The sequence below is a fragment of the Stigmatopora nigra genome, chromosome 22, assembly GCF_051989575.1.
Source record: "Stigmatopora nigra isolate UIUO_SnigA chromosome 22, RoL_Snig_1.1, whole genome shotgun sequence".
Taxonomy (NCBI): domain Eukaryota; kingdom Metazoa; phylum Chordata; class Actinopteri; order Syngnathiformes; family Syngnathidae; genus Stigmatopora; species Stigmatopora nigra.
In genome coordinates, this window is record NC_135529.1 from 7900477 (window position 1) to 7928381 (window position 27905).

The following is a 27905-nucleotide window of genomic DNA, read 5'->3' on the forward strand; positions in this document are numbered from 1 at the left end:
TTTTTAATTGTTCTCGGTCATTTTGCTTTGGAATGACCATGACAAGTGCCACAGAATGTAGTCTTATAAATTAAGCTTATTGTGTGGGCCCTTTCAATGCAATTTTTCTAATTGACCATGAGGCACAGTTTGGACATCCTAGTGTATGCCAATGTGTGTGGACTGTGAGAGTAAGATATTTTTTATGTACATGACAACTTTACAATACTTTACTATATATTTACAATTTTTTAAACCAATATTTAAGTATAAAGAGAGTGCTTTTTACATCTCTTTAGTGTAATCATTTTATTGGCCATGATCACCCATTGAAACACTTGCCTCCATCAAACTATTTCGTTAAATGTGAAGTTGGAGGGTTGTTTAAGTTGTCCCAAAAGTTTGTGGCATTTACAGGGCGGCTAGACTGCTGGAGCCTGCGCAGTGTGCACTTTAGCCGGTTCGCGGGCGCAGGAGACTCGGCTGCAGTTCCACCACCAGAGGAGGAAGCCGAGTTTCCGGCCGCTGGCAGCAGAGGGAGAAAACTCACTACTAACCCCCGAGAAAAACGACGCCGGCTCGGGGCAAACGGTTTCTACTGCCGGTAGTCGGGGGGTCTGGGGTTCAGTTTATTTCTTTTTTTATTTTTTTTTGTTAACGAGGGACTAGAACCACAGACGGTCAAAGAAGCGGCACAAGGTGGGGGTGAGCCACGATCCACCGGCATGGCCAGGGACTACGATTACCTCTTCAAGCTGCTCATCATCGGTGACAGCGGTAAGTCAAGGCCGGGGATGTGGCACGGGAAGTGGGCCTGTCATGTTTTTGCACATGGGTAAATTGATAAATACACTACGGATGTGCTGTGCTATCACGTTATGTGTTTTATAGTTTCTATATCACTTGGGAACTTAATTTTGTTTCTGGTTGTGCAATCTGCCGCCATAATGCCGCGTTTATTGATAGGGCGGAGGTGGTGGTGTCCGGGCTGGGCATGGGTGTCGCTGAGGCCGGATATCGCCTCTGCAACAGCCGAGTTTTCCCCTCAAATATGTTTCATATTTTCGTCATGTAGTCACCAAGATATTCTTCTCATCTTCGGCCAAACACACGTGAAGGTGGAAATATCACAAGAGTGACTTCGATCCCTTTAGCTTGTTTTATGTGTCATTAGCCGCTGCTACTAGCATGAAATTCGTCTAGCTTCATTTTGCCTTGGTCATGAAGCTGTGGGGCTAGCTGCAGGCTAAAATGATTTTATTACAAGGTTAGGACACTTAGCACAACGCTGAACAATTAAACGTACATGTTTTATTATTCCTCTGAATAACAAGTTCTGTTGACTGGGCTGAAAAAAAATGTCGTTTTATGAAGTAAAGCAATGCTGCAGTGCAGTCTGATAAACATCTCAAGGCAGTCACGTTTAAATGAAGTGAGACTATCATGATTGTGTCAAGTAAAGTGTAACTCCGAGAAATTGCCTGCCAAGCCACAAAGTCCAATCACTACTTTCTTTGTAATGTTATATTCATTTAGTCCAGAAAATGTTTTTTTTAAATGTAGCAGTGACTTGAAGTTGAATGAATTTGCCTTTCTATTGGACCCACAGTACTGTAGTGCTCTCTGGGGTTTGTCCATCCAGATAATGGCACAAGGACCATCAATATCCATGGCACACTGATGCCAGTGTTTTCTTCAGCTGTTCTGTGAATTGTGGAAATACTACTGACTCAAATAACAAGTCCCAGATGTAATGACTGCTGCCTATTTTGCTTGATAAATGTGCTTCTAACCGGCCCGGTGGGGCGAGTGGTTAGCACGTCGGCCTCACAGCTCTGGGGTCCTGGGTTCAAATCCAGGTCACCATCTTTTTGGCTCCAGCACCCCCTGCGACCCTAATGAGGATAAAGCGGTTCAGAAAATGAGATGAGAACATTTGCTTCTCTGAATTCACATCTTGGCCTCAGATTCTAATTAACTTACTTGTCCATCTTCTAACTATCCGCAGATTTTGGACATTAAGCAGAGTGCAGGTTGCTATTCAATAATAGTTTTTATTTTTTTTATTAATAGTCTGAATGTTACGGGTTTTGTGTACTTCACATTGAATTCTGTAGAAAATGTACTACTGTTTTTGGCAGATTTTGGCATGCCTACATTTAGTTGGAAAACATTGAGGTTGGTAAATGCAGACTATGATCTCATTTCCCCATTTTTTGTCCGTTATTCTTTATTGTGAAATATTAGAGCATTCAAAAAATGAGATGATGAGAAACCATGCAAATTATCCTGTACTGTGGGACTAGTGCTACTTAATTGTTGTATGTGTTGGGAGTTTAGTGACTTTTTTTTGTAGGTTTGATTCGCTAAAGTACATCACTTCAAGGAACAAAATGAGCCATCAGGCTTTGTTGCGGCTTAATCACCACCTAAATACACAAGCTTATTAATATATGTATAAGAATATATAAAAAGAAGATTAAACATAGGTGTCTGCTTTTACTGTTTGTATTCACTTCATTTGTGATAAGCTTGTTATGTGCATTGCGGGCGTATTCCGATCAGTCACAGCATGATGAATTGACATTTTTTAAGCAAATTGAATTGAAGATTAACTATTACTTTTGGGTCCTATTAGTCAAAATGGATCTTGTCAGTTGACACTAAATAAACCTTAACTCCCACGTGCTTAAAGTGGTGGTTAAATTTAGGATATGTGTATCATTGAAAACAGGCCAACCATTTCAGACTTTTGGAGCATCTGAACATATTTTGCCACTTAGAAACTGGTATTGTTCCTATTAAATCATGGGAGAGGTCATTGTAAACAGATAGCTTTTAAGTTTGGAGCAATGAAACACTGATGTCTTTTTACGGCTGGCAATTTCATTTTCCTCACTCTTCTTTCTCACCTATACCCTACTTTTTCTTCTCGTTCATGGTTTTAACATATCAGGACTTCACTGTATGAATGTCAATACTGTAATGCATTGGTTTCACATTTTATTCCCAAGCTTGTAAATAAATATGTGGTTGTTGACCGTTAAAGCTTACATTATTCCTATGTTTTTTTTGACAGGAGTGGGGAAGAGCAGTCTCCTGCTTCGTTTTGCTGATAACACATTTTCAGGTGAGTGTAGGCCTGAAGAGCAGCAAACTCTGCTTGGACTTTTTCATTGAAATGGATTATAATAATAATTAGAAAAAATAATTTCAATGTTTTTCCCTTTTCAAAGTATTTGACAACAATACAGTTTGATTACAGTAAAATACAAAAATATGCCCTGGAACCTGGTTTTTATCATTTATTATATTAATCATGCAATGCATTAAATCAAATGGGCCCATTTTCTTTTTTTGCAGGCAGTTATATCACCACCATTGGAGTTGACTTCAAGATCCGAACAGTGGAGATCAATGGGGAGAAGGTGAAGTTGCAAATCTGGGATACAGCAGGACAGGAGCGCTTTCGGACCATCACCTCCACGTAAGTTAACCTGTGTGTGGATTCGCAGTAAGACTCTTGTTTTGAATACCAAACCAAGAAATAGGCCTTTGTTTGCAGCTTGTGATTCCTGTAGGAGGGAGTTCCCAATTCAAATCTCTTATCTTCTGCAATACGTCAACATTATATATGATGGCCCTGAGCTCTTGACTCCTCTTTCGGAATTCTTCCATTCATATAAAAAAGAAACAACAGGCGTTGAAAATAGAATTTTTGCTACACATTAGCTTTAGCAATATTCCCGCAGCTCTGGACTTGCTGACAAAAAAAAAAAAATAAAGTCTACCGGTCCTTTGCGGTGGTGTTCAGCACGCCAGCTGTACATGTTCAGACACCACCGCTGACACGCCGCACACATGCACACAAACATCGAGTCGGGATGACGGACAAAAGGTGCTTTGTGTTTGTTTGGCACTGCTCAGCTGCACTGAGGCCAGCTCGCCGTTTGAAGCTCCGGCCGCAGGTTTACTTTCCACTCGTCGCGTCTGCTATGGATGACAGATGCAGTTCAAAAAGGTTTCATGCAGGGGGATCAAATATAATCTTTGTCGCTTGCATCATGTTCGTTAAATTAGGCTGTCAGGATTAATACATTAGAAAATAAACCAAATACTTTTTAAGATCAGAGATTGTTGACTTAAACAATTCATCTTTTTCCTCTTCTTTTTTTAATGTATTTGTTTATTTTTTAATTAAAAAGAAATAAACTGTCATTTTCATTTTAGTAGGAACATCAATTAAATTCAATGCATGCGATTTATTTTTGACAGTGGGTTCTGTTTTTCTCCTGTCAACCTTTTACTATAATTACAAACAGTATGTCTCCTTGTCTTCCTGCTCAGGTATTACAGAGGAACGCATGGGGTCATCGTGGTATACGACGTCACTAGCGCAGAATCCTTTGTCAACGTCAAACGATGGTTACATGAAATCAACCAGAATTGCGACGATGTGTGTCGAATATTAGGTGAGTTTTTTCCTGGAACCGGGTCAGACTTCCATTGCTGTCCATTGGTGTTTTCAATCAATTAAATTATTATTATTATTATTTTTACTAACTCCTACATCACATACTCTGTCACCTGAGTTGAATTAAACCCAATAGAGGTCTGCAACAAAAATATGAACCGCACACCAAACATAGTTTTTTTTCTGTTGTTTATAGTGGGAAACAAAAATGACGACCCCAACTCCAAAGTGGTGGAGACCACCGACGCGCAGAAGTTTGCCGAACAAATGGGCATCAACCTGTTTGAGACCAGCGCAAAAGAGAATCTCAATGTGGAAGAGGTAAACAAACGCCACTGGGAATGGAAAATGGGTCCGAAACGACAGTGCCTTAAAGCATTTTGTTTGCCCGTGGCGGCGCAGATGTTCAACTGCATCACAGAGCTGGTGCTCCGAGCCAAGAAAGAAGTAATGGCCAAACAACAGCAACAGCAACAAAACGACGTGGTCAAACTCACCCGGAACAGCAAACGGAAGAAAAAGTGCTGCTAGCGAGCGGCGAATCATCGGGGGGCCGGCGTCCCGCAAAAAAAAAAAAGCGGATGGGACTCCGAAAGTCTAAATTAAAAGAGCAGATAAAGATTTACGAAATATACGCTAAAGTTTAAAGACAAATCCGCGTCCCCTTTGGACAAAGTAATCACCAAGAAATATATGTACAGATTTTATTATCAAACGTCTGATCGAAAAAGTCTTATTTGGAATTCAAGCGGAGGCTCCTCCTTTTCACAAAGGATCTGCAAAGTGACCACCCAACTGCCAGAACTATCTTGTAATCCCGCCATTGTCACATACGCGCATCTCATCCTTCCTCTTCCTCACCCTGCACAGGACATTCGGCACTCAATGAGGAGAGGGAGGGGCCTTTCTTTCTTGTCTTGTGTATGTAAGTATGTATGTATGTATGTGTGTTTTTTTTCCCCCAGTGTTGTATTCTTTTGGGCTGTGGGAAGGGGAGTAACATAATTTACCGCAGCTCACGCCAAGAGATCACCTTTACATAGCAAAGTGTTTTTTTTTTTCAATCCGATGGGGTGCCGAAGAACCATTAAACGGATGGGCTGATTTCATTTTTCTTTACTTTTGCCAAGCTTTCTTCTAACCTTCATTATTGCAAAGCCAAAAATCATTTGATCCATTTTTTTCGGTATTTTATTTCAATTGCGGCAGTCTTAATTAGGTGTCCCTTTTTATTTTTGTTAATTTTTTTTCCTTCTTTTTTTTTAAGTCATAGCGGAGAGGGTTCCCCTGAAAGGTGATGTCTATCAGGGGGTCCCTACTTATACCTTGTGAGCCCCCCCAGAGATGGACTGAGGTGCAGCCATCACATTAGATTAGATTTATCTTCCACAATCATTGGCCTTGTTGACCTTAGCGGTAAAAAAAACAAACCATTTTTATCAAACCCCCACACTAACTATTATTACCACTTCATTAAGGATATGTGTTTATGAATATTTGTGTTTCTACTCAACACATCACCGATACGGGATAACCCGTGCCCGTGTTTGTTGTTATTGAACGCGTTCATCCAATGTGGTTCGCTGTACACTGGAGAAATTAAAAAAGAAAAAGAAATGTAATATTCCGTTTAACCCGCAATGAATTTAATCCATAATAACCATTTTTGAAAAGAATAAATATTGGACGCGTAGTGACTGAGCTCATTTGTCAGTGACTTGTAGCCTGACTTCATTTTAAACCTGTGTCTATTTTTGGAATCTGTGAATAAAGTGTGGGAGAAAGTGTATACTGGGCTCATGGAAAGAGTGTTTTGTTTTTAACAATGACAGATCATTTTTAGCTATTTGGTCAGTATTTTTATATTAATTTTTTTTTCATTCTAATATGTATTTGAACCATCAGAAAATGCATTTTTTCAAACCAAATTATTTTAAAAATAATGACAGTTCATACTAAGGATGCTTAATCAAATGTTTGCATTATTATGTGATATTTGTGCTAAGATGTCAAAGGGCATTCAGGAGATGGCGCTGCTGAGCTCCATTTGAAGAAAATAGAGAAGAAGTACTACACCTAATCACACCTGGTTAATCAGTTTGGCAGTTAAAGCAAAACAAAAGAAAACATCAACACAATGACTTCTTTTCAGGTAAGACTATAATCTTTTATATATTTAATGTTATTAATTGATCTTTTTTTTTAAATTCACAGTCATGATTAGTTGATTATCTTCAAATCCCTGATTATCATTACATTTATTTGATAACAAAATGACTAAAAGTTTGTTTGGGGATCTTTTGACTGCTTATCCCATCTCACATTGTTTGTGCTTAAGCTGTAAATTATTTTGTGACATATCATTTAGTGTTTGTCAGAAACAGATGGGGACATTTTGTTAAGAAGAGATTTCTCTGAAAAGGGAATGACAAATATTTGCCATGGTTGGAAGTCTCTTATTACTGAAACTAATGCTGTTAGTGGAGGTGAATTGAAACCCTCACAAGGAGCACAATAGACTCACTAAAAACTGCAATCTTACACAAGCAGTAAACAAAAAATACTTAGTGAATGGTTTGTTTTGTATCACGGCCACCCACACATACACAGGCACTCCCAATTTCCCATTAGTTAGTAATGACTCAGTAGAAACAGCCTTGTAAATACTTCCAAACATCTTGTAAACAACGCAAAGAAAAATAGCCATGTCTAATTGACTGGCATTTACTTATTTTTTTTATAATCTTTCACCCAATTTCTTTACTTCAACATATTGTAACACACACAGGCCCATCCAGAAGTGTATTTTTTTATTTTATTTTGATTTCAATAAGGCACTCTTCATAAAGAGTCTTCATGAATGGCTTTCTCATTTTGAGCAGACAAAATGTATTCCATGTGGTCATTTGGAACTACTAACATGACGTCACAAAAAAACAGTAAAACTAAAACATATAGAAAGCAACAAAAAAAAATACAAAGCTTCATACAAAAAAAAAACAGATGTAGAAATACAACAAAATTAACATTTTTCTCATTTTTTACAGCGTCTTGCCTTCAATGCTTATTAAGATCCAAAGAAGTCGACAACCATCTTTTTTTGAGTAAGTCAATAAGCTTCATATGAAATGTTATGACTTGTCCAAAAAATATGCAACAACAAAAAAGCCATGTAAAAACAAAGCAAACAACAAATTAATGACTAAACAAAAAAGTATGGACTTTCTCTTTTATATAAATATATTCACTTCATCCTGACCTCCTAGGCTTGCATTTTTTATATGTAAAAGAAAATAATTCTTTGGGTTTTTTCCCTTCGAATAATGAGCTTAGATGACCTCTGCATAGGTTTTGCGCAAATCAAACACGCTGAGACGTAAACACGCATCCAAAAATGGACCAACAAGTGCCATCATAACTTAAAGTGCTCGTGAATTACCGAAGCAGTGAGAATGGAGGTAGACCCCCGCGCTAAAAAAAATAGTACTATATACTAACTTCATGATATGAAATTGAACATTTGATGTCCTCCTTCTCACGCTTGTGTAAACATTGGAAGAATTTGGTTAGCTAGGAAAATGTTTCAAATAATAAAGGAGTTTTTTTTCATATGTTGGCCATCAACATGAAGGCCAGGAAAGGATTTAAAGTCAAAGAAAAGATAAAGTGCTGAAGAATACTCGGTTATTGGAAGTCCTCTTGTAGGTTTACACAAGGAAAGTTTTCTGTTAGGATTTGGAATACAGTGAACCCCCATTAAATCTTTCTTTTGGAGTGTTTATATTAGGGCTGCATAATTCAAGGGAATATTTAGTTTTATAAATGTTATATTGGTTGGCGTTGACCATGTGAGGCGACCAATCCATTGTGAATAGGAGAGGCTGGTGGAAAATTGAATTGGACTTGTACAGCTGAAAATGATTTAAATATTGTGAAATTGAATCAATATTTGTGTTATTTGAGACCAATGTTTTCAGTCTGTATTCATTTTCTTAGTATTTTTGTTAATAAATGTTGTATTGATTTAAAAATGTATTTATCCATTTCAAAATAATACAAGAAATCCAATTATGATCAATTATATAAACCCCATTTTAGCAAGGTCATGATTAAGTAAAGCTCCTCCCCTCATTTCAACATAGTTGCTTAGCACTATAAAGCCACAAGATGGGGCAAAAGCAATATTAGTTTTAACCCTAGCTCAAAAGTAGCAAGTAGTTTTTAAACCTACAGCAAGAATAGGCTCCACCCTTTTTTGTGCAAATAGACAGGGGTTCACTGCATTTTTCAGTTTGGTGATGTCCTATGGCATTGTTGTGACGTTAAATTAGAAATAGGTGCAGCTTCAAAAATGTAAACTCTCCCAAACAATTTTAGTGAGCATTGTGTTTTCTGTCCCGCGGCCAATCGTATTCCAATCACGCTATTCTTGTAGAGTTAAGTGTCCTTAGCCTGGCACGAGGGATGCTAACGGAAAGCATTGGTAGCTTGGCAGTGGACAGAAGCCAATCGGGTCTTAGGCACAACAAGAAAACCTTTCTCGGTCGGAGTAAACGCGTGGACCCTGATCGTGTCCTACAATTTGGGTTTTAAGAGAGGATCCATGTCGTATCGGCACCGAATTGAACGAGGAGTGTCAGGACAGATAAAGTGCAAAGTTCGAGCCCCCCAAACTTCAGTGTAAGCAAAACTATTTGAGCATTTATTCCATTGACTTGATATTCGACGAAAGGACTTTTTACGGACGTTTTTCTTTACTTGCTACTTAAACCTTTGTAGTATTTAGTAAGATGGAATTTTTACGTCGGATATCAAGGACACGGAATAAAGGCTCTAGAGTTTATCGTGCCGCGGTCTGTCTTCTTTGGCTACGTCGTTTCCATCATTGATGCGATTGTATTTCCTTCCTCGGCGGCCGCTCGTGTCTGGTGCAGTCAGTTCTTTTTGAAAAAGGAGAAAAGTTTTCGGTCCCGCTCCGATAGGCGGAGTGCCCGTCTAGACGACGGGGCGCCGGAGGCTCTCGACGACCTGGACGTGGAGGAGGGGCTGGAACGCCACTCGTCCTGGTGCTTGTCCATTAACTGCTGGTCAATCACTCGGTGCATGTCATCCTGAAAACAAACCCAAAAAAGAGCCACTGAGAGAGTAATATTGGCTTTCATGTGCTATCCACGAAAAGGGAATTAAGTTCGACCTTTAAATATGACCAGCATCAGCCATTTTGACTGTCATTGTTGGGTTTATTCTGTTTTATTATTATAATAGTTATATTAATTCATTTCTTTATTAAATCAATCTCTTTCTTTTCTTTGTATTAATTCATTACTTTGTTAAATCATTCTCTTTCTGTTTTTCAAAAGTCTTGAGGTCACACCAAGTCATCTTTAACCTAGACAGCCTGTTCCAGGATGGTTATACAAACAATCCACCCAATCTGGGTCCTTGAGATTTGGTGGGCCCTTGGTGACGAGGACAGGGCTATTCGGACAATAACAAGAATATTGTTATCGTTATGTAACCGTACACTTCGGGTTTTTCTGTATGTAACGATTATATGATTATGATTATATTATATGATTCTTAGGTCAAGGAGGTTGTATAATTACTCTAATCTAAATGTTGTTAGGTCTAGTCCCTGTTTTTGTTATTAGTAAAATACCTTGATTGTTATTGTAGTCCCAGATGTTGTTTTTACTCATACGTGATGGAATGATCAACAACTCTGTAACTTGTGACCATAAGAATAGGACGAAAATGTCTATTCGAGGAGACGTTCGGAAGTCGTACGGTGACGCTTGCTGTAACTCTCCCTCCGGAGGCTATCTGTTGTATCCATTTCTATTTAATTAAATGTCAATAATTGAATAAGATGTCTTCCTGCAGTTATTGATAATTACGGACGAAGGTAATTATTAATGAACCTGACATTTTGGTCCTTCTGAGCCATGGAGGTCAATATACCGGAGCGAGAACCCAGGCGCTGCTGTTCGACATCTGGTAAGTGACCGTGCGCACGGCGTCTTCAAAACCCTTGGTGGGCCGGAGTTTTTCGACGGGGGCGCCTGGATTCTCGGCGGTTGAAGACTTTTCCTGCTGGAGGGAGACATCTGATGGATCTCGGGTAAGTCCACATTAATGTCTGCATGTTGTGAAGGTGTTTACAAATGCGTTAAAGGGACATTGTATGTGAGGCCCATTGTTGGGCTGGTTTCGCGTCCTGGGTGACGGCGATAAAACCCTGTGTTTATACTAGTCAATGGCAGGTACGGTGGGGCACTTTGCTGGAAAGTGTCCTGTGTCTCAGGGGTAGGCACGAATGTATTGTACTAGAGGTACAATATTGGGGCCGGGGAGTGTCCTGTGTCTAAAGGGTAGGCACGAATATACGTTGTATGTTGTTTGTGTGGTTTCTGCAGTAAAATTAAGATAAGCCTAGGAAATACAGTCGAAGGAGTGATAATAATAAAAATAGATATAATAAAGTTAACTCTGTGAGGCACACGAACTCACTACAAAAAAGTAAAATATGGGAAACACGTGTTGTAAGGCGGGTTTGGATGACGTTCCAAAAAATACGTCTAACTTGTAGGGATTTGAAAAAAAAAATTGGTAAGACAAAGCGCTTTAAAAATATTACACAGCTATATTTATGGATAAATAAATATGGGTTTGCTGGCCAGCTTAAAATGCATAAAATGCAGGATAATATATGCACTAATGCATAGAGGTAATATACATATATAAATAATATGTGAGTGGATAAAAGTGTAACAGCTTGTTCCACAGACACTAATGGAGGTAATATACATATATAAATAATATGTGAGTGGATAAAAGTGTAACAGCTTGTTCCACAGACACTAATGGCGAAATAAGGCCGGGGAGAAGTTAAAAAATACTATTTTGGGAAAATAGTGGGGGCTCCCTCGGATAACGGGGATATATTTAAGACCGTGGCGGCGGGAAAGTACTGTTTGGTAAGGAAAAAATAGCGGGGCCTCCTCGGCTGACGGGGAAAATATTTACCGAGATAGGTGACGGGCGCGGAGGAAGTTTAACAAAAATAAAGGGAGCTAGAAAATTAATGGGGACACTGGTATTTGATTTGGTTAATCCGGGTATGACGTTTTGTGATTACAATAAATTGGGTTTTTTTGTGATGCTTGGGCTTGTATAACAACAATTAGAATGGTTATTTCCAAGTGCTGGTGGTGCTTTGTTAATATAACCTATATGTACTGTCAATTTACAGCAATGTGATGGCTTATTGCAGCTTGGTTTTTGATCCCGTCCGCTAACGGGAAGATGGTGTTTAAAAAGACAAAAGAATATATACAAAATGATCATTTAAATTTTAGCAGGGAATGTCACCTGTGTTTTTATTATGCTCTAGACTTGCCAAAAAATGTGTCAACTGCGGGGGAAGCGTTTCTGGTGCAGCGGCTGCTGATTAGATGGGAGTGAAACATGTGGGCCGCGGGGCAGACGATTTAACTGTGTTGGGCTTTCGGGAGCGTTCGGACCGTGTAAACGACAAAAATTTTGTGATCCCTTCCGTGAAGACATTATAATAATAATAATTGGCCTTGGGGGTGCTGAAGCAAACTTGAGGGCAGAAAATGGGTTTTTGCCATATTGTTGTGCTTGCAGCATACATATTCTGGATATATGGGGTCTTGGAAAAAATATTGTTATGTAGTTGAATATCGGAAGAGGGGTTAATTTGACGTTTTAATGGTTGTCTTCTCTAAAAAGCGTTGTATTTGGGCACAGGGAAAAGCTGGTTTGTAAACATAAGATAACAATGCTGTTTTCGCAGCAAGAGTGGAGGTCATAGTTAACGGCTAATTGCGTTTTCTGTTTGGACTTTTCAGAATAAGAACAATACATGGGCTGCAAGAAATGCAAGGTTATGCGAATGCTTTCGAATTGATATTTTGGGTTTTAAAATGAAATGAAAAATCTGTTCAGTAAAAGGTTGATTTGGTAAAAAGCTTTGGATTTGGGAAATAGACCAAAATAGTCATTTTTGAGCAATTGTGGATTTCAAAGGGCTCTTAGTTAAAGGAAACTAGCTTTTGGAGGATAAAATAATATTAATACTATTTCAGAATTTTTTGATTATTCAAAATACTTTAATCCAGGAGGTTGGCTGTTTAAAAGAATAAAAGGCCAGGATGACAAAATTTACAATATTATGGTATATTGGTGACGATAAGGTTTTTAAAACATTAAAGTTTGTAATTAGGAATTGTCTAACAAAAGGTTGATTTGTCTCATTTAATTGTTGTAGATTTTTGTTTTGGTAACAGGCTATGGGAAATGACTCGTGTCTTAAGTAAACATCATATGAGGTGATTTACAAAGTATAGTAGGTATTGAATTATTTGGCTGATTAACGACATCAGATGGGAAATTTACAATGCAATAGTGGCATGATAAAATTCATGGCATTCATCCAAATAATTAGGTGAATTGTAAATAAAATAATTGGTTTAGGATGAGCATATTTTCCCTAAGAATGGAGTAACATGGAATGTTTTTCAAAGTGCACTTGAAAGAACATTGTCTGTTGTCCTGGCGGGAGGAAATATGCTTTGTCACAGGTCATATTGATGACTTTAAGGATATTACGGATTGGATAAGCATTGGTCAATTGATACAACCAAATAACGTTGCTTTTACGGCTTTAAGGGCATGCAAATTGGTTAGAACTTTAGCAACGATGGGGTTAATACGCCTGAATGTTACAGTGATATCGAGTGACAATAACAAGCTTAGATAAGGGAGGGAAAGGAGAAATTCTCCAAATTCCAGAATCTGGCTTAGAAACAGGTTATGTTAGTCGTTTTGGGTTTTTGACAGGATGTGGTAGTACAGTAATTCTGGGAAATTTTGGGAAATTGGGGACCCCATATCTAAAACAAGTTTGAGACAAATGTGTAAATAGGCTATATTTGGCGCTGGATGCACGAATTCTAGTGGGGCCTTTCATGTTTTGAAACAAGTGACGCTTTAGGTAGATGGGTTGTCTATGAACAAAATGGGATGGGGGAAATTCGCTTACAAATTAGGCGTGTTATCTTGGTTCATAGAATTTGGAGTCAAGGCGACGTAATAAAGGCCATAGGCGTCATGTTGTATAAAATAGGCGTGGATGAATTAGTTTTACAAATGGGGGAGATTATCTTATCACCTGAAACAAGTAGAAACAAAATTGGATGGCCGCATTAAAAGGTGATTGGCATGCTATTAAAGGGAATTGGGATTTTCAAAAAACCTGATAGGGGGCCATTAGGTCATGGCGGCTGTAAAAAATAAAAACTTTAGATGTGAAACTATTCCCACCTCAATTCGGGGAACAAACAGGTAAACGGATAGCATTAAAAAGGATATAACTTTGTGTGAAACTTGAAGGAAATTTTTTACAAACGGTTAAAAGGCTAGAGTGGGGGTGTGTATATTAAAGGATCTACTAATGAATGCGGGGTGGATCCAGACCTTCCGGAATGTGGGGTATTCATGGCGTCCTCGAGAATTTGTGGATTTTCTCCGGGTACTCCAGTTTACTCCCACAAAATGAAATTATGGATGCTAGACTGGTTGAACACACTAAATTCTTCTGTTTATGAGTGTGAGCGTGAATGATAGTTTGTCTTTTTGTGTTTTTTGATTGGCAGACCACCGAGACATAATCTATCAATAAAAGATCAATAAAGAAAATAATTTGGGCTTGAGTCAAGGGAAGACCTATGTCTCGACAAGGGGGAGGTGGCCTTGCTACAACGACACTACAAGGCTTAGGGTTTAAATCTATATGCATACCCACATATCCATTTCAAAAAATACATATAGATTTATTTTATTTTTATTAGATCATATGGATATCATTCCACGATATGGAATTCCAGAAACTATTTATAGTGATAATGGCTCCCATTTTGTTAATATAATAGTTGTCTACCATCCACAATTGGCGGACCTTATATGAAGTCCTGTTTGGTAGACCTTACAAATTGTTATTATTCACCACACAATGACAATTGGATGATGAGGCGAATCTATCAGAGAAAAAAACGCACACACCAAATTTAGACTATCAGAGGGAGATTTTGCTTCTTAACAGGAAACGGACGAAGCGACGGTGATTCTTGAAGACTGGATGCTGATAAGCAGCATAAAAGAAGAAACATCGGAGCAACGCAAAGTGGGAGGGTCCTTGTTACTGAAAGGGGACACGGATGCACCTTTCCCACAGTAAGAAGGTTGTCTAAATTGAAACGTTTCAAGAGGAAAACTCCCTAAACAAAGACAAAAAGTCATGTTGAAAACAATTATTGCTTTTGGGGCAATGAGATTAATGATGATTGTGATTCTATTCCTTTCCACAGTAGGGTTGTTTTCTCCAGTTGGAGAAAAAGGCGGAGGCGTTTCAATTGAGGATACACCTTCTTACGGGAGGGTAAACCGAGAAACATACACATTTACATTTAATTAACATTACCTACTAAATCAAATTTCCACATTGAAAATATATATTTGGACTCGGCGACGTCCCGGTTGCCATACAAAAAGAGATGGTGGGAAATATGTGTGGTACATTAACAGCAAAAAATTAAAGATTGGGAAAAGCCTTGTTGCAGAAATTGGTCAAGATTGGAAAGCTTGGACTGACATATTAACCTGTGAAATTTATTTCTGAAACAGGGATTTCCCAAACGGGGGATAATTGGGCGCTGTTAATGGAGTGTAAAGAAGGCAAGCACTATGTGGAGCTACTTTGGTAAAAGGGTGGTCTCAATTGAAACATTGAGGGGACGGGTAAGATAAACTTTCTGACTTAATAAGATACGGGAAACACCAATATTAATTGAAAAGATTATTGCTCAGCAAGCAATACCATAAAACTATAGGGAACTCTTTTATATTGGGTTTGACGTCTCCATATGGTTTCAATTGAGACTAAACCATCTTACAAAGGATTAGGATAACCTACCAGACAAGGGAAAATACGATGGGGTCTAACAACTCCCTCAATCACCATTCATTTGGGGAAAAGTGTTTTTACAAATGAAAAAACGTGTCCTACTTGGCAAGAAAAAATATTGAAGCAGTGTTTATCCTGTTACGCGGTAAATAGGAAGTCAATTTTTCCACTGTTTAATCATTTTACCTGCTTAAACCTTACAGGGCATGGTCTGAAGCTGGGGGCGATAAATGAGACGTGGTGTACCGGCGTTCTAAAACAAACTACACCCCTGATACCACGTTCTGGCCTATGGTGGCGGGGTGGTAGATAAATTATACGACTCCTGCCGAAACGCGGCAGGACTAGGTACTTTGGTCTCACTGCTCTTACCGGTGTCTGTTTTTCCATCCACAGTGGAGGAGATACAATTGGCGGCTCATAATTCGGAGGTGAAGGGTCGACCCTCCCGACATCGTCGAGAGGCATGGAGGGAAGGAGATCCAACATACATTGATGCGATTGGCATCCCCCGGGGCGTACCAGATGAGTATAAGCTGGCTAATCAGATCGCAGCAGGTTGGGAGTCTATCTTCCTTCTAATCACCCCAAACAAAAATGTGGATAGAATAAATTACTTACATTACAATGTTCAAAACTTGGAAATTATACTGAACAGGGATTTGTGGCCATGAAGGAACAACTGGCAGCTACCAGTCTGATGGCGTTCCAGAATCGCATAGCGGTGGATATGATCCTTGAAACAGGGGGCGTGTGTGCAATGTTTGGAAAACAATGTTGCACCTTCATACCGAACAACGCGTCACCCAGTGGATCTCTCACCAGGGCCATTACTGGCCTGCAAACACTGAACCGCAATATGCAAGAGCACTCTGGAGTAGATACGTCCGCATTGTCAGATTGGTGGGATAAGACCTTTGGAAAATCTAAAGATTTGGACTATAGGCACAATTACCGCTATCCTAACATTGTGTGGGTGATGTAGTATCCCCTGTTTGCGCTCCTTGCTAAGCCGACTTATAACTACTGCAATGGCCCCTACAAATTCTAAAGTACATGAGTTGTATCTTATGGGACGGTTTGGGGAAAGCAGTGAGGTCCAGGAGTACGGTAAATCCGAGGACCAATTGGACGAATATAATTATGTTTTTTCTCTTTCAGACCAGCCATGGGAGTAAGGAGTAGGCGGGAAAAATCACAGTCACCCGACATTACCATTTAGTGATTACTAAGAAATGACTAATAACATACATATTATAAAAACGGGGGAATGTTGGGTTTATTCTGTTTTATTATTATAATAGTTATATTAATTCATTTCTTTATTAAATCAATCTCTTTCTTTTCTTTGTATTAATTCATTACTTTGTTAAATCATTCTCTTTCTGTTTTTCAAAAGTCTTGAGGTCACACCAAGTCATCTTTAACCTAGACAGCCTGTTCCAGGATGGTTATACAAACAATCCACCCAATCTGGGTCCTTGAGATTTGGTGGGCCCTTGGTGACGAGGACAGGGCTATTCGGACAATAACAAGAATATTGTTATCGTTATGTAACCGTACACTTCGGGTTTTTCTGTATGTAACGATTATATGATTATGATTATATTATATGATTCTTAGGTCAAGGAGGTTGTATAATTACTCTAATCTAAATGTTGTTAGGTCTAGTCCCTGTTTTTGTTATTAGTAAAATACCTTGATTGTTATTGTAGTCCCAGATGTTGTTTTTACTCATACGTGATGGAATGATCAACAACTCTGTAACTTGTGACCATAAGAATAGGACGAAAATGTCTATTCGAGGAGACGTTCGGAAGTCGTACGGTGACGCTTGCTGTAACTCTCCCTCCGGAGGCTATCTGTTGTATCCATTTCTATTTAATTAAATGTCAATAATTGAATAAGATGTCTTCCTGCAGTTATTGATAATTACGGACGAAGGTAATTATTAATGAACCTGACAGTCATATATATATTTTTAGAAGCATGAGTCATTATTTTCTGCATTTTTGCGAGTCATGGTAAAAGTTGTAGTTTAACGTGAATGATTTGAGGTAAAAGAGGAGGGTGGGGTTGGGTTGGTTTGGTTATTGGTGTGATGGGATGGTGCATCTGGCTCACCTCTAAGGCAGGAGGGGAGGGTGCCACAAGGGAGAAGAGAGAGTGGTACGGAGGCTGAGAAAGGCCACTAGATCAGAAACCACAAGAGCCAAACTGTAAAGAGCCCTGAGGATGCAAACTGGGTGCAGGGAGAAGAGAGAGGAAAGAGCCACTAGTTAAGGAAAGGGGGTGCCTGGGAGGTGCGGGGGGAGATGCTAACTGTGCTTCTTAAGCAGGGGACACACATTGATTGGTTCCTGATTTCAAAATCTAACAACCATATTGCATTTTCTAAACTTTTGTGGTCGTTGGGTATTAAAATGCAGAAAGTTGTAGAGTATTGTCTCATTTGATGACTTCTATTGTTAGGTTAAGTATTTAAATGGGCATCATTAATGTTCATTTACATTTCTCGGATGTGTGTTCCCGGTTTAAGTGATTTCCCACATTATGATTTTGTTAAAAGAGGGACAGGATTGGTGGAGGGAAAAAAATAAGCCTAAACGTTTGACATCGCCTTCTTGAAGGCGGAAACCTTTCTATTGTGACAACCCACCTGCCAGGCCTCCAGCTGCTGTGACAGATTGAGCTTTTGCTGGATGGCATCCAGAAGCTGACTATTTAAAGACATGATGTCTATTTTACACTTGGCTAGCTCCAGCTCCACTGCCTTCTTCCTAGAAGAAGCAAAGCGAGAAGATTGCAATTAGGTCTGGAGCATTATAATCCATCAAAGAATCATCTCTGTTGTCATGCTTTTGTTGGGGTCCTACTTGGATATGGCGTCATCTCTGTCTTTAATGGCACTCTGAAGCTGCTCGCTGGGTTCTCGGACGGCAGCCATGTTCCTCGTCCTTTCCGTCTCTTCTTGGAGTGAACACATTTCGATCGAGAGCATCGCCATCTGTAGGTTGGATGGTAAATAACATGGACATTAGTAGAACTACTATTAGTAGTTTATTGAACAATCAATGACATCTCATTTTTTGAACCACTAGGGTCCCGGGGGGTGCTGGAGGCTATGCCATTCACGCCCACACTCATACCTAGGGGCAATTTAGTGTCCAATCAGCCATGCATGTCTTAGGAATGTGGGAGGAAACTGGAGTACCCGGAGAAAACCCACACAGGCCCGAGGAGAACATGCAAACTCCACACAGGTGGACTGACCTGGATTTGAACCCAGGCCCCCCATGAATGAAGATATTTTTGCAGGATTGCAGATAACTCCAAACGAGTAATAGAAGCAAATTGTTACCTGATTGTGTAGCTGTAGCAACTCTTCTTTACTGTTGTGTGTTTTGTTCTGCTCGGCTTCATACAACTCCCTGACATCTCTCAGCTCTTCTCCCAGCTTCTTCACTTGTTCCTCCAGAGCTTCCTCGTCACTTCGACGAGAACCCTTTCAAAAGCAAATGCCACAAAAATTACAGTTTTAAACCTCTGCCGTTATTTTCCTTCACGGACGGGCTTGGAATCTCATTGGAAGGGACTTTTGACATTTTCTTATTTGGGTGTCGGAGCGTGGATGTGACTGTAAATGGATGAATGTGGATTTGCATCATCTCCATTCATACCGTCGACTCGTTGCCGTCAAGAAGGTTTTGCGTTAGCCTGCGTAGTTCTAGCATGCTAGCGCGAAGGCTCCCCGTTGGTACGTCCTTGGCTGAGGACGTCTCCGAGGACTTGTCCATGGAAGAGTCTGTGGATAGCGCGGAATCCGTCACGTCGTTCCCTCGTAGATGGGAGCACAGCGAGCGTACTTCACAGTAGGCTTCCCACAGCTGTAGACGCAGCTATGGACGCAGAGACAAAATCAGGACTGGACTTTTTGTATGGCTCACCTGCTGGACTTACCTGTTCTCTTTCCTGTTCTTGCTCCTCTTGCTCCATGCTTTGCTCGATCTCGCACATTAGGCTGGACTGGTGAGGGGTGAGGCTATGTAGGCTAGTTTCTTCCGTTAGCTCCTCCAGACGTGCCGTTAGCTGCCTGTGGGACAACTGGACTTCATGAAGCTCCACTTGATTCTGACGCAACTAGACAAAACACAACCAAAAACGACCTTGAAGACGTTCTTGTTTTGAGAGAATCTATCTCAAAGACTGGTTTACATCCATTTACTGTATTTCTCAGGTTATGGAACTTTGGAATTGAAGTCGTAGAAGTGAATAAATGTGACGTGACAATGAAAAACGTTACAGCAGTGCAGACTTCTCCACCTCTCGTAGTGTACGCAGATTTTAGCGCATGGTTTTGGATAATACTTGGCCCACTGACGGTTCTTTAGCTTAGCCTACTCTGCATTAGCTCTAGGCTTATCATGCAACTTGCCTCCAATGCATTCATGTTCGTGCCTGGATGCTACCCAGAGATTTAATCTTTGTTCTCTCAGTTTCAGAGACAATTTTTGACTGTCCTGATTTCAGTAGTCACCATGTGTAGCAAGACAAACTGTCTTAGACGAGTTATCAAAAACAAGTGCACAGTGTCTCCAAAACACTGGATTTTTTTCTTTTTTCAATTGCGTACCGACAGATACCAGTACGTGGAAGTGCAAGGTGTCTCCAAAACACTGGATTTTTTTCTTTTTTTAAGTTCGTACCGACAGATACGAGTATGTGGGAGCACTGCTACTATTGCCTTGACAGAGATTGTATTCTGCCATGCTAGTAACCATGGTGAAATCAGGATCAACAGCTGATATTAACAATGCATTCGTACAGGCGGTAGCCATTTAAAAAAAAGCTGAGAGTTCCATTATTGTACCTTTTTAAAATGACTATCAGTAAAATATTTCTATGACTTTTTTTCCATTCATGCTTTGTACCTGAATGTCCTTCTCTTGACACTGCTTCTCCAGAACCAGCGTCCTATCTTTAAGATCTTCCACAGTATTCTTGAGTACTTCGTTCTCCTCCAGCATGACATGCACCCTCCGTTCCAGCTCCATCTTCCTCTCTGACAGCATCTTAATCTAACACGTTCCGCGTGGGCGAGAGAAAATGACACCCCATTAAAATAGGAACTCGCAGGGCAACTGTGTTGATTTTCAAACTGACTTGATTAAAGGCTAAATTTTATGCCGTGGCGTCTTCTCTCAGGGCGAACTGGGTTCTTACACTAGATTAAAAAAACGACTCCCACTGGCTTTAAGAATGTCGGTTGCTTAGCAGAAGCGTGGGCGGTCGTAGCCACCCTCGTCTTAGGAATGTCTCGGTGATACGGTAGTACCCACACAAAGCCCGATATTAGCTTACTCAGCAATTGACGACCTTCGACTACCCTTATCATATGTTTTCTTCACGTTTCTTCTTCCTAAAGTAGCATTGTTGTTGCCTGAGTATATTTACGCATGAACTTAACAACCCAATGCGTCTTTTTATAGCTACTAGATTTGATCTACTTCTGATAACCTAATTTACACTGCAGTAAATTAGATGTGAATCTGTTGCACATGAGAAGAATGCACTTTAAGGGCCACAGTCTTTTTTTCCCACACTGGGAAAACAATCAGACGAGTCATGTAAAAATCAAAGTATATGAATAGAGGAACGCAACATTGCAGGATATCTTCAGCTAAAAATAAACCATGCTCTATTTCTCAATTATAGGGCCATTGCAGGGTGTTTTCCCTCCAATCACATGAAAGTAAGAAAAAGGGGCTGCAGACAAACATAAACACATGACTTGCATTACAATGTCTCATGCGTTTTTTTTATTTTCAAACATCTGACCTTTCTGAAAACTGTCATTGCCTTTAAAAAAGAATTTTCATGCATGAGGGAGGTGGAATGCATTTTGCATTCCGTTTTTTTTTTGCTGTTTACTTTTTTTTGAACCAATAATCCAAGATTTATATCTAAAAAGCTTCATGCAGCATGCAAGAAGGCTAGAAAATTGTCGCCAATCACTCACTTCGAATACTTGCTGCTCCAATCAGGGAGGAGAAAAAAGAAGTGAACAAAATAGAGGAAAATGAAAGAATGACAATATGACTATAGTCAGTGTTGTGATAAATCCAATAACATTGCAGAAATCCCAGTTTAATGCCATTTACTTTATTGTACGAACTGAAAACAAAACTGTAAATCCAGTTTTGTGTTTTTTACAAAATTCTGGTCAGACCAACAAAAGATATAGTTTTCTAACTGACCAATGTTCAGTTTGTTGTTTCTATTTAAAAAATCTAGATGCTCCAAATCACATTTTAGTATAAAATCAACTGTGTAGCAAACTCACTTCAGCCTGTAGCGTCTCAAGACGTGTCATGTGCTGGCTTGTGGACGTACTCTTCTCCCTGAAGTCGTCCCGTAACGAATGGACCTGAGTGGACAGCTGCCTCTCCACCTCTGCAGCCTGAATGAGGTGTTAAATCGTCATTGGAATGAGGAAAAATGAGAAAAAAAATGGGAAAAACCACACACACACACACACACACACATACACGGTAACCGTGTACTACTCACATTGACATAGAGGGAGACAAAGCACTGTAATCAACCTCTTAATGGGGAAATTCAGCGGCCTTGTTTATATTGAGTGTCAATCCTCCCACCTAATTCTGTTCCCGTAAATGATAAAATAACAGTTTTCCAGTAAACCAACCATTTGCCTACATTTCAGGCTTTCTTCCAGAGGCGCTAAATAAAGAATTTACGCTTGTGTGCAATCCAGTGCGGGAGCGTCCGTGCTTGCCTCAGCAAATTTTATGGGATCAGGCCACCTGGCACCTGACCGGCCTTGATTAGCGTAGCGCTGTTCTTAGGAAGTTGCCAGTTACAGTATATGATGATCATTGGCATACATAGTATTTGACATTTAAAGAGAGGGGTAACACTTTAAAATATGAGGAGCTGAGATAGCAATTTTGCGCTTAAGCAGCCAAATTTTAAGCAAATATCTGAACTTCATATCAGTAACACAGCAAATTTCACTTCATAGATGAGTCTGTTCTAGGTATGGCAAAATTCCTTTATGACAACTGTGGCAAATGTTTTGTTCAATTTTCATTTTTTATTTCCATCAAAATTTTTGTGCCAAAAAATAACTGTATGATCTGTATTTTTAATTTTCTGATTGAATAAGGGGGAAAATGTTTGATTTGGTTAACATTTTAAAGAGACAAATATACATACTTTTATATAGAAAAATAAAAATACAAATTTGATTTTAGCCGTCCTTTATCAGTTATTGAGGTCTACAAAAATGTAATAAAACCAAGAAATTTCCCAAATACAGGATGAGATAAAGTTCTAATCTAATCTAATCTAACTCTCTGCCCAGATCTGGCCTTGGGCCTTGAGTTTGACAACAAGTACAAGACTCAATAAAGTTGCATTATTTACGTAATAGACACGATGACAATATTGAGATTGTTTCATCAATCGATGGTTGCTACCTGCTGTGAGCAATTATCTTGAGTGAGGGGCTACCGTGTTTTGGTTCCTGTTTCAATGCATATGGCCAGGCTATTACCCTGGATTACAGCCTAATCCCATCTGTGCTGCATTTTACATCACTTCCTCTCAAGGGCCCTGATTCTAAAGCCATCATTTTTATAGCCAATTCAAAAATGCTGATAAGATAACATTCCTGAGGCCCCTTCCATTCCTTAGTTGTTTTCCAATACATCTAAAATCTGTGTTTTTTCTTCATTTTTTCTATTTTATAATACTTTGTAAGACTAAAAGCTGGATTTGAAGTCTCGTCATGATAATTAATGGTAATATTAGGGAAACCAATGCCTATTTTAATAATCGCCATAAATAAATATGAACAACCCCCAAAAACGGTTGCTCTTCTCACAGAAACGGCAAACTTTCCACTCCTAGTAGTGGTTAAGTGTAACAGCACTCTCTATTTTCCCCCTGTGAAATGTTTCCCACTCTTGTTTCCTTCTCATTAGATACTAATCACATGTTTTTAATTCACAAGTCAACAATTACAATTAGAGGATTGTTAGAACGAATGGAAATAGCACACCTCTGTTCAGCATTTCCCTCCAGGGACTTTATGTTCGCACCATCCCATCAAAATTGTAAACATTTGACATCACTTAGTGACAACCCATTGCTTGGTAATGAATAGCGGAGCGTAAATGGGCAAGCCAATTAGAAAAGGGGTGGAACAAACAACCAAGCACTGTGATTGACCCCATTTGTTCTATTATGCAAGTTTCCCATCTTGTAGAGCAAAGGAAATGAGTCGTAAAATCTGTGTCGACACTTAAGAATGTCGCACAATAACATTATACACAAGTTTCCCCTGCCTGTGAATATTTACACTTTCCCGCTTTTGTTTTACAGATGCTTTGACGGAATCCCCGGGCCAGGATGCAGGCTAAAACATGAAAAAGAACAAGTGCAGGTTGGTGTTCTCTTAACATTTACGACCCCCCAGAAGCCTCTTTTCTCAAACAGCGGATCAATGCTCTCACGATGTTGTCCGCACTATTGCAAAAGGGGGATTAAAATGTTTAGCGTTTGAGTACAAGACTCCGGGGCATTCTGCCATGTGCCATTTGTATCCTTTCCTGGCCTCTTTGCTGTGGAGGCTTGGCAATAGCGAGCAAGCATCAAAGCGTCGGCAAATAGTCGGTGCAAAAATGGTGCCCGATCCATCATGCGTGTGATTTGCCATAGCGTTTCCTGACTGACAAATACTGCTAGTTACTAATTATGAGCGTGAAAAGTCTTGCTGGATGAAAGTTAAACTGTACATTTTGGTGTGATTTGTATTATGGCAAAGTTTATTTTACTGATTTAGTTATTCCCAGCCAATTGGAAGGAGTTATTCCCTGCAAAGCATGCTTGAAGTGTCCAAGATCAAGGTGTCAATGCATGAGTTGCAGTTCACAGCTTGTTTACATCAAGCAAGGCAGCAAAACTAGCCAGTGATTTGAGTTTTGATTTTGAGAAAACAAAAGGTAAATGGAGGACCAAGTTAAATACCAATATGATTTGGTTTAGTTTAATGAATTAGACTTTAAAAAAATATATATATATTCCTATCAAATGCTGTTCGTAATAATATTAACATGAAATTTAGGTCTCGTTACCAATCGCAATTTGGAAGCAATCCTTACTAATGATGATCAAAATAATTCCTTTGAAATACCCTTTAATATTGTGAAAGGTATTGCTGCAATCGCTCTAAATTATTCAACGAACTGAGCTTCAGAAGCACACCTTTCACACTGATGAACTGCAGTGAAAATGCCCGACAAGCCGAGGGCCGGCGGATCCTCTCGTGCACCTGGCTGCGCCTCTTCCCTTACGAGAGACTCTCGCCACCAACGTGGGAAGAAATTAACATGTGAGCTTTGCTTGCGTGGGGTTCTCTGTAGCGTGGAGCAGCACTTAAGGCCATGTGACACAAAGCCCAGACTAATTAAATCCTCCATGCTATCTGAAGCTTTACATCGCAAGTACACACACACACACACACACACACACACACACACACACACACACACACACAGACACTTTATTTCTTACCCTACGAAGTTGTTCCAGCAGTCGATGGTTTTGTTCGGATAGCTCACTGATGGCCTTGGTTTTGTCCCTGTCAGCCTCTCTCAGCTGGACCTGGTGTTGCTCCAGTTCTCCCTGCAGCTGCTGGACATCCGTCTCCAGCTCGGCCACCCGGCCCTCCCACTCCCCCTCTCGATTCTCCAGACGCCAACGCAATTCATGCTTCTCCTGCTCCAAGTGCTGCCAGAAGAGACATGGTACAAATTACTCTCACCAGTTACAACAACATACACGAAAACATACATTATTAAATAGGGGACATTAGTTCTATAGCGAAAAATTCAGCGTGACCCCATATTAAAAAAAATGTTCCAAATTGTCTTTGCATACTTGTCAACTTATAAATTTTTCCCATATTTGTATGCGTTTTGATCATTTTAAATTCTGTACGCCATGTAACTTCAGCCGAGTATTTTTTAAAGTACATTTTTTTGTAAAACTGATCTTGTTTTACCTATTTCGGTTCTAATCCAGATCGTATCGGTCACTGGTAGCAGACAAAAAACGTAATCGTCGACTGCACCTCGTCCACTTTGGAGACATTTTTAGACTTTAGTGTGCCTCATGTGAGTAAACATGTGCCACATTTTATTTGTTAATTTTTTTACTGCTTAATAAAGTGAATTGCAATCATTAATAAGGGCAGCAATTGGCTGAAGTTGACAGACATGTAGCTGTGAATATTGAAAGAAGTTGACAGACATGTAGCTGTGAATATTGAAATTCATTGACGTAGGCCCTAGGTGGTAACTCCAGATGTCCCCATGTAGATTTCCATTTTATTAACGTATGGGCTGATCTGATGCCGGTATTTTTAGCCCCTGTGAATATCTAGCAGTAGTTGATTTACAGCAGCCTGAAATGCATCATGGTACAAAAAAAAAACATGCGACTACTGGACCAGATCTGATCTTGTATGTACTGCCTAGTACTTCCAACAATAGATATATCGGACTGTATCAGATTGGGTAACGTGTACGTTTGCAACAACGGCAACGCTCTTCTTAAAAAGAAGGTAAACAAAGAAGTTCAAATTGGGAGCGACAAAACAGTTTAACATCCAAAACATCAATGGGTCTTATATTAAGAAGCGGATTACTTTTCTGAGCTGCATTATTAGGATGAATATGGATCAAAGGGCTGACTGAACAGATGTACAGTAGATTGAGTGAGCCGGGTACGGTGAGAGGATTAGTCTCGTGTTGTTTCTGAGGGCATGTTGGTTAGTGTGAAGGATTTCAAAAACAAGAACAAAAAGCCACACGGTGCTCATTTCAAACACAACAGTCATTCCTCACAACAGTTTGACCAAAGTAATCAGGATTTCTTCTCTACACTAGTTGGCCTACTAATAAATCAAGGCCACCTCTCTTAAAGCAAGCCATAAAAGTGCCTGTAACTTTTCTTGGGGACATATGGTTATGATCCACTCCAATGAAAAATGACAAGCATAAACCCTTAAAAGAAGAAAGCTTGTTGAATATTTCCACAAAATGTTTTGGCATGTGCGAAAATCAAAATCTAAGAGAATCGTCGACCCATGGTTATTCGCTTGATTACCTCCAATTTGTCATTGAGGTCTTTGTGCATTTTCTCATATTGCTTGGTCAAATCCTGGTTCCTCTCCAGTAAAGCTTTGCCAAGTTTGGCAGCTAAGAGTAAATCCTTTTCCTTTTGGCGAAAGAGCGACAGCAAGTCGACGTTAGCGTCCACCGGGAGTTCTCCGGCTCCTTCGTCCCGTTCCTCGCCGAGCATGGCCAGCTCTTCCTCCAATGCCACACCGAGGCCTCCGGAGCCGGTGGAGCCGCCTACAGAGCCTCCCGAGCCGGCGTGGCGCAGCGAATGAGCCGCCGGGCAGCCTCCGGGCTCCGCTGTGTCGCTGTCCAGTTCTAGCGGTGCTGAACCGGCGCTCGGCAGGCAGAACGCGGACATAGTTGGTCTCCTCGGGCCGACGAAGAACGAGCCGACTGGCCCTAGTTTCCCTGCCCCTTTCCCCCTCTCTCGCACCCGTTTTTAGTTGTTTTTTTTATGCCGAATGATCCCACCCTGCGCGGACTGGGTTGGGCTGACCGAAGTGGCCTGTCATGAAGAATTCATCCATTCTAGTTGTAGCTTATTTTCCTTCTTCTGCGACTTCCGTCCTCCGCTGTACTCGTCGTTAACTTATCGCCAGCGAACGACACACCGGCAGGGAGATGACAAACAAGGGCTTTCTCGTGAGATAATCCAGCACGATGCAGTCGGCGACAAGCACGTCGTCGCGGGGCTCTCGGGGTCCCTCATTACTGTAAGCCGGTTCCTCGTGAGATGGTGCGCGCGACCTGCACAATCTCGTCGCTTGCTTGCCTGCCCTTCTTCAATGCGCGCTCCCGCCTGACTCGTGACGTCAGATGCAACCTGTTACAAGCGGGGATCTCATTGGCTGGCTAGGGTAACGCCATATTTTGGCGCTTCGCTCACAGCTGTGTGTTTTGTTTGTTTTGTTTTTGCACTACAAGCGCCTGAGGATTGCCCTCAGATAGCGCTAGAGCTGCCACTGGAACGCGGTTTATTTCATCCGGGGGGTAGTCGGAGGTGAGGGGCAGTCAAATGTCTCCGGCTGGATGAAAAACGTAGGGTGCCACGGTCCTTGTTGGCAGCTCTGAGTGGTATTTGTTGGAATTCGCAGGCCGCAGCGAGCGGCCTCTCAGGAGACACCACGTGAAGGTTTCCAACTTTGTCTCCCACAGCTGTGTGACCTCTGTTTATGAGCACGAGGAAGTGTCATGTCAGCGTGGTAGATCCATTATGGGAGGGAGAGTAGATACATTTTGTTAGGAAAAGGCCAAA

General features: G+C 40.3%; 2 protein-coding genes and 1 long non-coding RNA gene across 6 annotated transcripts; 2 read left to right on the plus strand and 1 right to left on the minus strand.

The window, feature by feature from the left end:
* Positions 1-389: 389 nt before the first annotated feature.
* On the plus strand, positions 390-6242 carry LOC144215842 (ras-related protein Rab-35-like). 2 transcript variants are annotated; one of them, XM_077745013.1, is made up of 7 exons: positions 390-570; positions 649-756; positions 3059-3109; positions 3343-3466; positions 4327-4451; positions 4650-4774; positions 4856-6242. In XM_077745013.1, the coding sequence occupies exons 2-7, from the start codon at positions 705-707 to the stop codon at positions 4982-4984; spliced, it is 606 nt and encodes a 201-aa protein (XP_077601139.1). In that variant the 5' UTR covers positions 390-570; positions 649-704; the 3' UTR covers positions 4985-6242. The 2 variants fall into 2 exon arrangements, with proteins under 2 accessions (XP_077601139.1, XP_077601140.1); XM_077745014.1 differs by lacking the exon at positions 4650-4774 and having other exon boundaries at positions 390-756.
* A 234-nt stretch (positions 6243-6476) lies between these two features.
* On the plus strand, positions 6477-25414 carry LOC144215879 (uncharacterized). The gene is made up of 4 exons (XR_013330521.1): positions 6477-6605; positions 7501-7557; positions 23850-23910; positions 25115-25414. It is a non-coding gene; the product is annotated as an uncharacterized LOC144215879 (long non-coding RNA).
* On the minus strand, positions 7260-27421 carry LOC144215878 (BICD family-like cargo adapter 1). Of its 3 annotated transcripts, XR_013330520.1 has the most exons (11): positions 26637-27421; positions 25041-25256; positions 21784-21900; positions 20372-20518; positions 19401-19580; positions 19121-19339; positions 18802-18945; positions 18317-18447; positions 18100-18220; positions 17565-17682; positions 9416-9564 (listed from the first exon to the last, which is right to left on the minus strand). XR_013330520.1 is itself a non-coding variant. In XM_077745071.1 (10 exons), exons 1-10 carry the CDS (start codon positions 27006-27008, stop codon positions 9388-9390), a joined length of 1824 nt encoding a protein of 607 aa, XP_077601197.1. In that variant the 5' UTR covers positions 27009-27421; the 3' UTR covers positions 7260-9387. The 3 variants fall into 3 exon arrangements, 2 of the variants coding, with proteins under 2 accessions (XP_077601197.1, XP_077601198.1); XM_077745071.1 differs by lacking the exon at positions 17565-17682 and having other exon boundaries at positions 7260-9564; XM_077745072.1 differs by lacking the exon at positions 9416-9564 and having other exon boundaries at positions 17453-17682.
* Positions 27422-27905: the final 484 nt, after the last annotated feature.